Source organism: Rhinolophus sinicus, chromosome 9 (genome assembly GCF_057876585.1).
Source record: "Rhinolophus sinicus isolate RSI-liver-muscle chromosome 9, RSI-T2T, whole genome shotgun sequence".
Lineage (NCBI taxonomy): Eukaryota > Metazoa > Chordata > Mammalia > Chiroptera > Rhinolophidae > Rhinolophus > Rhinolophus sinicus.
Window position 1 is genome coordinate 14,466,443 of NC_142509.1, and position 15,310 is coordinate 14,481,752.

General features: G+C 48.1%; 1 protein-coding gene and 1 long non-coding RNA gene across 8 annotated transcripts in view; both read right to left on the reverse strand.

Moving 5' to 3' along the window:
- DCPS (decapping enzyme, scavenger) overlaps positions 1–14,964 on the reverse strand; it is a 41,193-nt gene extending 26,229 nt beyond the window's left edge. For 4 of the 7 annotated variants that reach the window (XM_019710479.3, XM_074321216.2, XM_019710475.3 and 1 more), the window contains exons 1-2: positions 14,721–14,961; positions 13,331–13,505 (exon numbers count right to left, since the gene is read on the reverse strand). In XM_019710479.3, the coding sequence (XP_019566038.3) occupies positions 13,331–13,505; positions 14,721–14,930 (385 nt within the window). In that variant the 5' untranslated portion in view covers positions 14,931–14,961. Of the gene's footprint in view, positions 1–13,330; positions 13,506–14,720 lie in introns of all 7 variants that reach the window. The other 3 variants (XM_088800842.1, XM_088800841.1, XM_088800840.1) reach the window with 2 other exon arrangements.
- Positions 1,714–8,031, reverse strand: LOC148757282 (uncharacterized). The gene is made up of 5 exons (XR_016022357.1): positions 5,142–8,031; positions 4,298–4,386; positions 3,881–4,052; positions 2,149–2,314; positions 1,714–1,851 (listed from the first exon to the last, which is right to left on the reverse strand). It is a non-coding gene; the product is annotated as an uncharacterized LOC148757282 (long non-coding RNA).
- Positions 14,965–15,310: the final 346 nt, after the last annotated feature.

Here is a 15,310-nt window from a genome sequence, read left to right on the forward strand (position 1 = left end):
AGCCCGTGGGGCTTGGGGCCAGAGCTCTTTATCTGCAGGGATGTGTTGGCAGCAGGAACGGTCACACAATGCATCTCAGATGAACAGCGGCCCTGCACACACACGTTCCTTCTCTCCGCAGCTCAGACGAGCCGGCTGGCGTGCCCCTGCTAGGACAGCTCTGTCCTGCCCATCAAGACCCTGAAAGTCTCATGAAAGGCTTTCCCCAGTGAATGAAGCCACCTCCTGTTCACCACCTGAACACAAAAGCTCAGCTGCTTTCAGAGGTGGGAGGCAGGGCTATGCAAAGGAACGAGCAGCTGTCTCGCTTGCTCTCTGCCAAAGCTGGCTTAGCCAAATCCCCAGGAAAATGCTGTTGCACATGAAACATGAAAATGCAAACCACAGACAGTCTGCTCTCCTTCCCATACACATGTTCAAACATGACTGCTTTCCAGCCCTTGCTGATGGCTTCCACACGATGAGGTCATTTCCATGGCTCACTCTGTGGCTTTTGCTCTCCCTTTGCTATGATGAGCCAGTCTCCACTTACTTGACCCAGATGTGCAGGCCCAAGAGAACAGGGCAGAGGCAACAGCAAAGCTGGATCTGAGTGTCAAGCCCACCCCCCATCTCCCCTCCACAAGAGCCAAGCAGAGCCACCCAGGTGACAAGCTAGATGACCCAGACTGGGGGGGAGGGGGGGCACTCCATCAAAGGACCCCTAGAGAGGGCTGGCAAGGGAGAGGCTGGTAGAAAGTCTCTCAGGCGGCCTTTCCTTTCCTCCTCTTGGGGCTTTCTCCTGGCTAGGTGACACTCCTCTCCGCCTGGCCTCTGGTGACCAGAGAGAACAGGCCAGAAGCGGGAGAGGAGGCAGCCACGCTCCAGTCACAGGCTGGGGAGGGGTGTTCCCTGTCCCTCCCTGCAAGGATGCTGGGAGAACTCGAGGCCTGAGAAGACCTCCAGAGAGAGGATAAACAGGGCTGAGGGGTGTGGTCAGGATCCTACTGGAAGCTTCAACCACTCCACAGCAAACCTCAAACCGCTAATTACCTGTCTCAACAAAAGCACAGAGATGCTCTCAGAGACAGAGGAGAGGCAGATGCTGATTTTAGCAAGACCCTGGATCTGACCGGCTCCTTCCCCCCTCTCCTCAGTCCTCTGAAGCCCAAGAGGGAGAGGAAGGGGTATGACAGGGGTATGCCCACCAGCAAATCTGGTAACTGAATGCAGCCCTGGCAGTGGTTGGGGTAGCCTTCGTACACCATATAGGAAGTGGTCCTTTAGGAACAGGAAATGCTGCTGTAGTGTGGCTGCGGGGCTTTCCATTTGAACAGAAGGCTCAAGGGCTGATATCTACTGAGATAATGGAGCTGCTGACTGGCGGTCTTGGCCTTAAAGCTGTAAGAATCCTACTCCCCACAGGGAGGAAGAAAACTACTCGGGTTGAGCAGACCAGACTATAAGAGCTATTAGACTGAACACTCAAAAATTCAAAAATATAGCCTCTCTCAACATTCTGTCTAAAGGTATTTCCTTAATTCACTCTGAAAGGAGCACAGGTCCCACGTTTTAGGGCAACGTCAGCGGACACTGCCAGTGTGTGTGTGGTGGGACAGGGACAGAAGGCTAAAGGCACAGGACGCATCCCCTGAGAGGAGGCCAGGACTCCCGGAAGCCTAGGTTACTACTCACTCAGAAGGACGGATCAGGAGTGGACACCAGCCAGGCTGCGCTCAGCCAGAGCCAAGCAGTGACATGGAACCAGCCATCCTGTGGGCAATCTGCCTTCGCCCACTGGTTCTGCGTAAGCTGACTTTTCTGCTGACTCGAGCCTTGAGATTGCCACAGAGTCTTGGGACCTTGCCCCATCTGAGAGAGAGAGAGAGAACACTAGGCTTGTGGTGGTGGCTACAACTCAGTAACTCGGGATCTATTCATTTCTAAATAGGCTCTGACTGCAATGACTTCTCCCCGCCTCATGGAAGCCCTGAATCTAAAAGGAGAATTGAACAGAGGGGCTGTGCTCTCAGGTGGTGAAGGGAGAAGATGGGGGCACAGAGGAAGCAGCACACAAGGGCTCTGAGGTGAGGTGGCAGGGAAAGGCGTATGGGCCAATCAGACAGTCAAGAAAAAGGCAGAGCTCAGATTCTGGGTCAAGAATTTTACCTAGGTGGTAGGAAACCTTTCCATCTTGAAACTTCTGCTTGTTCTTATTCCACTGTCCTTCCAAGACCAGAGGGGGCTCTGGCTCACTGGTGTCAGAAGCTCTGAAGCACCCCAGGAGAAAAGGAGACTGAAACCTGCTATCTTTAAGTGGCTTCAGTTGATAAAACTAAAGGAGTAAAGAGAGACTCCTGTGGGCTCACTCACCTTTTTGCCGTCCCATTAACAAAGCCCAGGAATGCCAGGTGCCGACTTCATAGCTCTGTCCACACTGTTGCCCTCACAGGGACCACCCTTCTACCTCCCGCCCTCCCACCACCAAGTCCAGCCCATCCAAGGAGGCCATGTCTCAGGTGTGGGAGCAGCCACCTCTGCACACTCCAACCCACCAGGTCCCAGCGGCCACCCTGCCATGGCAAAGTGGATTTCGTTAGCATGTCACAGGTGTGTCTCCGTAAGTAGGCATGAATCATCAGAGTTTGGGGTCCATGTGTCTTGGGGGTATGCAGTGCTTGTCAATGAACTGACAAGCTCCAAATGATGAGGGTTATTCAGGCTGTGAAGTAAGGAAGCAGCCAGGGGCCCCCATCCAGGCTAATATTTTGATCTGCTTCTTTTGTTTGTTTGGTGAGGAGGTTAACATCCTGAAAAAAATCTATCTATCCACGTGTCACATGAATATATTCTCAAATAATTCCAATCCTTTTCATTGAGGTAAACACTGACGACAGTTGCATGTTCGTTATTCCAGTCTTTTTTTTAATGAGTTTGCGTAAGCATGAATATACCTACATATTTTTTTTAAACACAAGTGGGACGATCTTTTATGCGTTATCTGTGACCTCAGAGATCTCCCGTGACAGTCCATACAGACCTTCTTCCTTCTTTGTAATAACTGCACATTAGCCCAGGCGATGCACGCAGCATGCCTTGTTAACTGCCCCCCTGCACCCTGCCGCCAACAGGGGTCACTTAGGTTGTTTTTGTTTTTATTTTTTCCTATCACAAATGATGCTGCACTGAACATTCTAGCACTTCTTTGGGCATGTGTGTGAGTAACTGTCTCGGTCAGATACCTGGAAGTAGAAATGCTAAGTGAAAGGGACACAGGGTTTACAACCTTACAGATCCGGCCATGCCCAGTGTACGCCCACCCACTAAGCATGAACACGGGAGAAACTGAGCTGTCTGTCTTGGCTCGCTAACATCAGCTCTGTGTGGGAGTGGCCTCAGTGGGGTAACTTCTCCATGGTCTAAGCTACTTACAGCTACAGAGCCCCCACGCAGCATAGCTAGGCTTACGTGGAAGGCCCCCAACTGCTATTTTATATTAATGGTGGCTCTCAGACCATTTCAAAACCCAATGCCATGGCAGCAGTGAAGTACAAAAGGGAACAAACCTGTAACAGCGAGGGGAACAAGAGTGGGGAGGCAGCAGAGAGAGAGAGATTGCAATTCATTTCCCAAAGTTAGGACGCGGAATGGAGCAGCGTGAGAATGGAGGAGACAATAGGGAAGGAAGCTGCAGCCCGGAGCGTGTGACGAGCTACGTGGAGGTGACTGCCAGCCTCGCCACGGGAACCCAGGAGAGGATCTGGGCTCTGAACAAACAGGTACAGAGGACAGGAAGGGAAATGAAGCTGGAAGTTGGGATCAACTACAGGGCTGTCTAAGGGCCAGCTGCACCACTTGGCTCCACCCACTGCCACCCCCGCCTCCGGGGCAGGCTCCTTACGCCAGGTGAGAGGAGGAAGGCTCCCTCCAAAGATATGGAACCATGGACGAGAGCAGGGGTCGGCAAACTTTTCCATAAAAGTTTGATAGGAAATATTTTAGGTATTGTAGGCCACATACAAGCTCTTTTTCATATTCTTCTTAGTTTTCTTTTCTTTTTTTTTTCAACAACACTGTAAAAACGTGAAAACCACTCTTAACTCGCAGGCCATACAAAAAAAAGTGGGCCAAATATGACCCACGAGCTATAGTGGACGAGAGAGCACGAGGGCTCCAGAGTGGGCACTGGTGCCTCCCCAGTGCCAGCCATACTGCACACCTAGGCAAGGCCAGCCAGCCAACAAGCCCCACTCCCCACCCAAAAGCTCTGGAGCAGCTACCGATCCAGGAGAGCGGCCTGCTGTGGACACTGACCTACCAACGGATAGTGGACGGAACCCATATCAGGCTGGTTCTTCTAAATACAAATGAGCTAATATTCACCAGACTTCAGGGAAAACCAGCAGCCTAAAAAAAGAATGACCAAAATAAACAACCAGAACCAGAGCCCAAAGGAAACGAGATCACGTAAGGGTCAGGAGATAATTCTTAAAACAATTCTAATTAGTGTGTCAGAGAAAGTAAATCCAATTTGGCTTCTGTAAAGCAAGAGCAAGATGCTACGAAAAATGAAATAATCAGAGAACCAGAGGGAAGAAAATTAAAAATATGATTGCCAAATTAAAACCTTCACTATAAGGTCTGGAAAACAAAGTTAAGACAACCTACCAGGTTGTAGAAAGATATAGATGGTAAAAGTGAGAATAGAAGAAGCACACAGAATCAACCAAGGAAGTCTAACAACTAAAGGATTTCCAGAAATAAAAGAAAAGGAGGGAAGGAAATTATCAAAGAAATAATAGAAAAAATGTACAGAGAGGAAGAATGACATAAGATTTTAAATCAAAAGGACCTCAAAGTACCCAGCCCAATAAAAAATAAAATCCAACTTAGATACCTTACAAAATTTCAGTACACCAACAATAAACAGAATATACTATAAGCTTCTAGAAAAGGACAGTAACAAAGCAAAAACTATAAAAAAATTGTTAGCTATAAAGAAATGAGAATCAAACTAGCATCAGATATTTTATTAGCGACAATGGATGCCAGAAGTCAACAAATCAATGCCTTTAATGTTTTGAAGGAAAATAAATTTAAATTCTGTATTCAGTCAAACCATCGATCAAAAGTGAGGGCAAAATAAAAGATTTAAAGTTTACCTCTCATGTATTCTTTCTGAAGAAGCAGTTACGAATGTACTTCAGCTAAACAAGAGAGCAGAACATGAAAGAAAGGCAGCGAGCATGCCTAAAGAAGCAACTGTCCAGGCTGGAGCAGCAGGAGACACTGAGGAAAGGAAAAGGAAAAGGAAGGGAGGCGTTTCATGTAATGAATTACCCAACTAAGTGGCTGGTAATTTCAAAAGCAGAGTAAAAGCACAGTATTCTTTTAACCACAATCTAAAAAAAAAAAAAGAAAAAAAAAAGAGATAAGTATAAACTTTGTGAAAAAATAAAAGCGGATAAAATAATGATTCAAGTATGAAAAAACGAAAAAGCAGCATGATTTGGAGGAACTGTTGGACTATAAGGAAAAGAGAATCTATGTGACCTAGATGTCAGATTCCTTCTCCTCCAAGAGGCATGGAGTCCCACACGGGACAGGTGGAGAACCCGTGGCCCTAGCTCTCTGCCTGAGGGTACAGCACACATTAATATGGCCATAACAACGTCGGCACTCTTTACTGTTGTCAATCCAGAGTCACCTCACAGACACAGCATACAAGACTTCATTATAGTCAGACAACAGAACAGACCATGACAGAGTGAAATGCAATACAGCTGACAGGTAAGTTGGGAGACAGCAAAGGACAGCAGAAGGAAAGGCTGGAGGCACTGCGATTCTCACCTGACAGAATGATAAGACCTAACGCAGATTTCAGTTATTTAGGACTCCAAAGGCAATTAAAAAAAAAAAAAAAAAAAAAAACTCTAAAAATAATAATATAAACATCAAAAACTGGAAGGAGAAGGGAAGGAGGGTGAAGGAAGTACAAGCACACCTCTGAGATGCTACGAAGTCAGTCTGGACCATGGCAATAAAGTGAGTATCACAATAAAGCATGTCACACAAATATCTTGGCTTCCCAGTGCATATAAAAGTTATGTTTACACTCTATGGTAGTCTTTAAGTGCAACAGCATTATATCGAAAAAAACAATGTCATACTTTAACTAAAACATACTGTATTGCTAAAAGTAATGCTAACCATCATCTGAGCCCTCAGCGAGCTGTAATCTTTCTTCTGGTGGAGGGTCTTACCTTCAATTTGTAAAAAACTTAGTTATCTGCAAAGCACAGTAAAGTGAAGCACAATGAAACGAGGCATAAAGGAGCTGAACCTTTCAACCTCTACTGTGGGGACTTGATGTCAAAATCTGATAAATTAAGACAGAGTTGCATACGCATATTCTTCAGTGTGGAGGAAACCACCGGCAGCTCTACCCCAGAGATTTTCTTGATACACATAGTAACTGCTTGTGTAGCACAGCCAGATTTGTTAAAATAAGGAAATAAAGGCTTACTTCTTTTTTCAAAACAAGAAATACCAACAACAATAATAGGAAAGAAAGCAGACCAGAGTGGGGCAGAGTGGCCGCAGAGCCTGTCCCTGCCCATATAAGCCCTCTGGGTGCTACTTATTTGATTTTGACAAATGCCCTAACTCAGAGACTCTTACTGAGTAGGCCCAGATTCTGTGTTCAAGAAAGCTCCTTAGCAGTTCTGATGGCTAATGCTAGGTAAGAACCACAGTCCTAAAGAACCTCTAGGTTCCTCTCCAACCTGGGATACTATGATTCTGCGATCTCACAGGACACAGAAGCGCCCTGAGGCAGGATAGCCAGCTATCTGACTTCTCACTCTTCATTCGGAGACACACGGAGTCTCAGAGCAATTCTGGGACATGCCCTGGTGTCCCATGCTGACTGCGCCTGGGGAGTTTCTCGTGTTAGATGATGATGGCACTCTTCAACACCCACTCCGGCTGTGACCTGTCTGGCAAGGTTTTCCCTGTTGGTCACTGTTCAGAGAACTCTTGTCCTTCGGCTCAGCTGCCAGGGGAGGGCTGCAGAGGACACCCCAGGGATGGGGTGAGAGGCTTGTGCCAGCCTGTGCCAGAGCAGGGCCCACAGAGCCTGGTACTGGGCCTTCTCGTCCAGTTGCTGGAGGAGCTCCCCACACTGCCCTGTCCTGCCAGGGCTGGCAGCCTCCTGCAATGCGCTCTAGCACAGCACGACTCCCTCGTCCCTGGAGAGAGAGGGGCAGGCCCACCACTCCTCTGCCCCAGAGAAAAGGTAGGGTGCTGAAACAAAAGTCTGCTAATATCCAAAACCCAGAGGAAGGAGGCCTAAATCAAATACTTGTACTTTCAGCAACAGTGACTAGAAACCAAATTTGAGAATGTGGGCGGAGCCCTATAATTTAGTGGGGAAACAGTCTTAGTTCTCCTAAAGTCCTGCCAATTTTTCTGAACTTCTTTTTTTTTTAACTTTTATTTATTTTAAGTGTGTTTTTCCAGGACCCATCAGCTCCAAGTTAAGTAGTTGTTTCAATCTAGTTGTGGAGGGCGCAGCTCACACGGGCCCATGCGGGAATCGAACCGGCAACCCTGGTGTTACGAGCATCACGCTCTAACCAACTGAGCTAACTGGCCACCCCCAATTTTTCTCAACTTTTAATTGGGAAATGTATTGTACATGTAAACAAAGTGTGTGCGTGTACACATATACATATGTGTATACACATATACATACATAAGTATATACATGTACATATGCGTATGTATATAATACAAAATACGTACTGCTCACGGTGAGAAATAACTAAAATACCTAAAATAAAAGAACATGCACGCATGGAGCACGCAGTCCAAGAAACAGAACATTACCAGGATTTCTGATGTCCTCTCTGCCCCGCCCCACCAGGGATAACCACACCGCTGAATAAGGTGTTAATCGTGTCTTTTTTGTCTTCCTGGCTTCGTCATGTATGTACGTACCCTAAGCAGTGTATTGCTCAGTTCTGCTTTTTTTCAGCTTTCTCTGGAATCACACATTGTATTTTGTGTCTTGCTTTTCTTGTAGTTCATTCATTTTCACTGCAATAAAGAAGCAACACCAGTGTAGGAAACCACCTCAACATATTTATCTATTCTAGTGTGAGGTGATACCCAGATTGTTTCTAGTTTTTTCTATCATGAACAAGGCTGCCAGGGAAACTCTTTACGGGAATGGCTAGTCTTTTAAATTGCTCCTCCCAAATAAGTCCTCACTCTAAACTCAGAGGTGTGGGTGTCGCCTCTGCAAAGAGCACAGGGAGGAAAACCCTACCTGTAGCTAAAGTACTGGGAGTTCTCTGCAACCAAAAGATGATGTGATTCCCAGGATCCCTCCGCCCCCTGCCCTGGCCTCACTCACACAGACGCCTTCTCCTCCACTGAACCTGAGATTCCACACCCCTGCTCGACAGCGGGAAAACAATTGGCCTTTTTAGACGCAGTCTGGATTTCTGAGTCACACCCCTCTCCCTAGTATCTCCCCCTTCTTCCCAGGTAAGAAGGAACAGAGATCTCAATGAAAGGGCCCCATTGATAGGCCACAGGAGTGAGAGCGTGAGAGCCGGGGCAGCAGCAGGAGGTGACCCAGGCTATGCCCCGCCTGATGGCAACAAGCAGCAGTAAGGTGCCCGCTGTCTGGCCCCCCAGGCCTCACACTGACCGCATGGCCGCAGGGGCAAGAGAGGAAACCTGCCCGTAGTCAGGGGCAGGCATTTTCCCATGTTACATATATGGCTCCACTGAAGGCTCATATACTTTTAAAGTTAGAAAACAAGAATAGGAAATGACTCACACGTATGGAACACACACTGTACGCCGGCCGCGGGGCTAAGTGTCCTACGCAAACTTCTCTCAAAGGGGCATAACCCACGACAGTGGGATGAAATTAATTTAGGAGATTAAAACCAGCATCAGAAAAAAGGAAACACGACTGGAATTAAGTTAGAAGACCAGAGAGTATCCCACAAAGTAAAAGTAGGATTGTTTTGTGAACCGTTTGTTTCCCTTACATCTATGTGCATTTAGTCACAGGTACTGGGTCACAATGTAAAGTGTATTTCTCACCGTGGGCAGAGGCTAAAACATTGTGTCATCTTTCTTATCTCATTTATTTCATAACTGTCCTAAGGTACATTCAGTTTCTCACCTAATTTAATAAGAAATTAACTGATGTTACTTTCCCAGATTCATCTGTACCACATACCACAGACACCAACTGGCCCTCCAAGCTCCCAACACGACAGCTTCCTTTCCGTTCCTCTTTCCTCCCTCAGAACGCATGCTACTCCCTCCGCCCAGAACATTCTCCTCGACCCCTCACCAGCTCTTTGAACAGCTGGTTCTTTTCCATCCCCGGCTTGGGTGTCATCTCCACAGAGGGCCCTCCTGGATGTCCAGACCACGCAGTCCCTCTCTTGTTCAGGGTCACTGAGACCTTTGTTTTCTGGCTGGCTCCCTGCCTTCCCACTACAACTCCAGAGACAGAGATACGATCTGATGTACTCCTGGTACATACCTAGCATGCAGCCCAGCACCTGGCACACAGCCTGCACTTCGTCTTTGTTAAATGAATACAGAAACGTCCCATGTCCTCACAGTTAAGAAATGGCAAAGCCAGGATTCCAGCCCAGAAGCTTGCTCTGAACCCCTGCACTACACTAAACCTCAAACAGCACGACCACTAGGTAAGTGTTAGAGCTGGGACAGGACGGAAGCATGTCTAACTCTGCTGCCCATGCTCTATTATGTCAGTGACGTGGGGCACAGTCTCTCATGGTCAGCTGAGATTTCGGGAGGATAAATGAGAAGACTGCAAAACCTCTAGGCTAGAAGAAGAAATTTGCCAACGACCAGCGAAATACCAAAAGAAATCAGGAGAGCTGCCAGCTCAGAAATGGGTAGGGGGAGGCTCCCCCAGGCAAGTATTCTGGGAAGGAGGTCTGGAGAAACAGCCGGAAACAGCAGAAAAACTCAAGGGGCAACTGTGCAGGGGGCTCACAGGGCCGAGGCGGTAGGAACCAGGCTTCCAGGCCTCTTCAGGCAGTTTTAAGAGTTGGTGACTCTGAGACTGAGATTGGAGAGGCAGGGCTGAAAAGGCTCTGAAGGCAAAGGAGCCGGCCACACAATACTTTGGCAATGCTGCCACCTCGTGGCTGTGACATGCTTGGCCCACAGGAAAAAATACAGCGGGTCAGCCTGTGACTTTATTTTTTCAGCAGTCATTTATTGAGGACTTTATATGGGTCTGACATGGGTCCAACTTTCAATGACCTCTGTTCCCCACATCCAGGCAGTGACCAAACCCTGTTGAGTTGACTTCGCTCTTTTTATAACAAGACTGTGAGGGCACAGATGGTGTCTTACTCATCTCTGAAGCTCCAGTAGCCAGCAGAGGGCCCAGCACATCAGAATAACAATGCAACTACTATTTAATATGTTTAAGTACTTTTAAATACATTAGCGCCTCTGAGTCTCACATTTTACCTAAGAGACTGCCAAACGGAGGTGTGCAGGAGGCGTGTATTTCCATATGAGCCTGGAGTTCTTGGAAAGGTCAGGGATGAAGAAACAAACATGGGCATCAACCACACACAGGTGGTGTTTAAAGCCCAGTGCCTCTCAAAGTTTAATGTGCATGACTCGACGGGGGATTTTGCTAAAATGCAGATTCTGATTCTGAGGTCTAGGGTGGGGCCTGAGATTCTGCATGTCCAACAAGCTGCCAGGCGATACCACAGACCACACTTTGAGTGGGAAGAAACCTGAATCAGGGGTTGATAAACTGGCCAGAAGGTCAAATCTGGCCCATGAGCTGTTTTTACATACCCTGCAAGCTAAGAGTGCTATTTTCATTTTTAAAGGGGTTGTTAAAAAAAGGAGCACTCTCTGACCGAGATTATTTGTGGCTCATATACCTTAAAGCATTTACTCTCCGGTCCTTTCTAGAAACAGTTTGCCAACCCCTGCTCTAGAAGCTCATCCAGGGATAGCGTGTATAGCTAAACAAGAGAGAGATGAGGATGGAACTCTGAAGCAAACTGTTATGACTTCCAAATCACCATGCCTCATTTGGGTAGGTGAAATAAAAGTATACCGCAATGTATGCATGTTTGACTTTATGCTACGAAGACAGCTCTGGACAAGACGAGCTAACATCTGAGGCACCCACATGAGAGTAGGTTGTACTGTAGGAAAATGTAGACAAAAAACGGACAAGGGAGACAGATATTTGGGGTTCTGAATGGGAAAGAGGACCTGTGGTGAGCTGATAACCGACTGGCTCTTTCAGTACTTATCTTAGAAAAAAATGACAAACAGAAAGACAGGGAGGGGCCACGACCACTTGTGTGCAATACCACAGAAGCACTGGAAAAATAAAAGGAAAAGGAAAGGCTCTGAATTCTACAGGGTTGCTCTGTGGAGCAGAACTTTCTGAATTTTGGCTGAGGATGGGGCGGGTGGATAGACGGATGGGGGGAGGCGAGGGAAAGGAGTGGCAGCAGAATACTGGCCCCAGTCTGTCGTCTGGGGGCTGCCCCAAGTGCTATTTGGCTACAGTGCCTTCTGTCACGCTTCTGCCATCCCATGTTGAAGTATACATTTGCTTAAATGTCAATGCCTGAGAAAGTAAATACAGCTGTCCATTTCTGTCAGCTTGAACCAATCAATCTGGTTCTCTTTAATAGAGGACCAGGCTGTTTTGCTTGCAACCGTGAAAGGTTTGCTTGTCTCATATCAAGTATTTACACAAATTTCCAAAGGACAACAATAGCACCCTTTCTTGGGGTTATGGAAAAGACTAAATCTGTAAGAAAGGCTGGGGCAGGATATCCGTAAATGCCTGAGGGTAGGGCAAATAGACAGAAGGATCTGTGCAGACCCCAGAATTTCCTGGTTGGAAGGAACCTTCAAGGTCAACCAGTCTCCCTCACACTTCCAACAAAGCTGCCTACTAAATCTAAGCATCTAAAGGGAAAAGCTCACATCATGCCTGGCTTTTAGCATGGAATATTCCTCTTCTTACTCTTTTTTACTAAATTAAAAAATACTTGTAATCAAAAACAAATCTCTGGGGCAGGCCCGGTGGCTCAGGCGGTTAGAGCTCCATGCTCCTAACTCCGAAGGCTGCCGGTTCGATTCCCACATGGGCCAGTGGGCTCTCAACCACAAAGTTGCCAGTTCAGTCCCTCGAGTCCCGCAAGGGATGGTGGGCAGTGCCCCCTGCAACTAAAATTGAACATGGCACCTTGAGCTGAGCTGCCTCCCAGATGGCTCAGTTGGTTGGAGCACGTCCTCTCAACCACAAGGTTGCCAGTTCAGTCCCTCGAGTCCCGCAAGGGATGGTGGGCTGTGCCCCCTGCAACTAGCAACAGCAACTGGAGCTGGAGCTGAGCTGCGCCCTCCACAACTAAGACTGAAAGGACAACAACTTGAAGCTGAATGGCACCCTCCACAACTAAGATTGAAAGGACAACAACTTGACTTGGAAAAAACAGGCCTGGAAGTACACACTGTTCCCCAATAAAGTCCTGTTCCCCTTCCCCAATAAAATCTTTAAAAAAAAAAAAATCTCTGCCTTTTAACCTACAAGTTCCTGCCCTTCTCAAGTCCGTCCACAGCAATCCCATTGTCTCCCCTACCAGCAAGGGAGTTCCTTCAGGGTAGTGACCTTTGTAGCACCTAGCACTCTCCTGCAGAGCAGACTGCTGAGCAAGTTCTCATCTACTGAAGTTCAGTGTTTCTGTCCCCTACTGGCTGTGTGACCTTAGCCAAGCTATCTAACCTTTCAGAAATCTGTTGCCTCACCTGTGAACTCCTACCACAAGGCTATTTTGAAGATAAAATATGATAATATATGTGGACTACTCAGAACGGTGGCTAGCACAACAGTAAGGGTTTAGTACGTATTATTACTCAGTTAGTAGATGAACCTGTTCTCTCCCATGAAATCACATTCCCTCCTCACAACATACGACACCAGAGCAGTTTCTCAACCTCAGCACTAGTGACATTTGTTGTGGGGGCTCAGGTGTATTTTATAGGATATTTAGCAGCATCCCTAGCCTCTACCTTCCAGGTACCAGCAGCAACCCCACCCCCCAAATTCTGACAACCAAAAATTGTCTTCTGAGATTGCCAAATGTTTCTTGGGGGCAAAATCCCCTCTTCCTTCCATTGAGAACTCCTGCACTAGAATATGCAAGTCGGACTATGGAGAGCAGCCTCCACACCCCCTAATTTCCCACCATCCCACCCTTTTCACATGCAGCCACTTCAGCCACCACTTGCTCACCACTCAGTTGCCTTGGAGGGAACATGTGATAGGTGCTGTAGATATCATTGGAGAACTGCAACTGGAGCTCAGGGCTTCCCATCAGGAGCTGAGCCACCTGTTCCACCTGAAATGGCGTCTTCTCCAGGATCACCACAGCATCCTCTCCATTCCCGTCCCCAGAGGCCTCATTCACCTGTAGGCAGAAACACCATCAGTGGGCCCAGGGGTAGAGCCACAGGTGAGGTCTGGAGAACAGAGGCAGAAGCTCCCGGGGCCTCGGAATTCCCAACATATGGGATTTCCTTCCCTGCAGTTTCCCTCTGGGCAAGTCTAGCCAATAGCACTCATGTTTCTCCTCCCAGAGGAGACATCTCTTTAACCCAAAAGCTTATGGCAGTGCTCACATCTTTCTAAAAGATGCAAAGCTTCTCCGCTGTCTTCCATTTTAGGCTCACAAGAGGCTCTGACAAATTCTCCCCATTTTACAGATGAAGAAACGGAGGTCTAGAGAGATTAAGTGACTTGCCCACGGTCATAGGTACAGTTAGTGTATCTGGCTATCTCAACTAACTCCTAGTGTGAAGGTCTCATGGCTAAAATCTTCAGCAGGAGCTGCAGACTGAAGACAGGTCGGGCTGCAGAGCCTTGTAAATAAAACAAGAGACACAGAGAGAAGTATGGAAGCTGAGACCCAGGTCCCACGATCCTCCCAAAATGCGAGCTCCTGCTAGGCATTCTGGGGAACCTTAATACCTGACCATCTAATTCCCAGGATGGTCTCCAGTCTCTTCTCAGTCCCTGCGAGAGAACCGAGCACATGGTATTAGAGCCAGCTATGTGTATCTGTCTACCGGGAGGTACTCTGCACTCCCGAAGGTCAGGGATGGTAACTTTCATCTCTATATCCCCAGTACCTAGCTCAATGATGGCCTGTCTGTGCATGGTGTGTGGAACTGAATCACCAATTTAATAAACTGTCTCCTCTGTCGGGGCTGAAATCCTATACAGCAGGGATATCTCCTAGTCTCTTGTCGTTCCCAGGGGCACGTATGCGCAAGACGGTCCCGCAACATTTACTGGGTTTCTAGCACCTTTACAGGTCGAATAAATGAACGGCTTGGAGAATTTAACCCCTGCTTTTTAATATGCAATACACTCTACAAGTGTTAGTAGTTATTTTTAGCAAAGGAGGAATTAGGAAAATCAGCCGTGCGTATGTTAATTTCCCTAATTCCACGGGTGACCGTGTCTCTTCCACGCCTTCTGCCACCAAGCATTCCAGAGGCGCGCTGTTCCCGCCACCCCCCAGGAATGCGATTGGTACTTGCCGGCCGAGCGCTCACAAGATCCGCCTCTCGGCGGTGACTGGTCACAAACCCCCGTCCCCGCCCAGGGCCGCCAGTGGTACCTTCCCGTGTAGGAACAGGATCTTGTCCCGCGCCGACTCCCTTAGCACTTTTTTCACTCTAAAGCCGGAGAAAGGAAAGCGCACAGAGGCAGAGGTGCCATTCCCAATGCCAGCTTCCTTGGTTTCCTTGTCCTCTGTGCCGGCTGCTTCCACCTCCGCGGCGTCCTGCTCTCGCTTTCTCTTGCCCGGCGGTGGGGCCGCGTCCGCCATGTTGCCCGCGAGAGTGTGCGCCTGCGCAGACCCCGGACACGCCCAGCCCACCTGCGCGACGCGCTGCTACTACAACTCCCGGCGTGCTCAGCGCTTAAGCCTCAGGGCGCTGACCCCCTGCGACCAGCCTCGATGAGCGTTTTCCACCCAAGTTACAGCCAGAGTCCGGTTGTGCGGGTGGGCCAGATTTGAGACCAGCGTTGAGGGAAGAGAAAAGAAAGCCACGAGCCCCTAAACAGGCGGGCTAGCTGTGCTGCGGATGGGAGGGCACCCCAGATGCCGGGGCTAGACTCTGAAGGCTTTGACACCTTGTTTGAATATGGACATTTTAACATGAATTATGCCAACATTGATTTTAGCTCTTGGTCAATTTTTTAAAA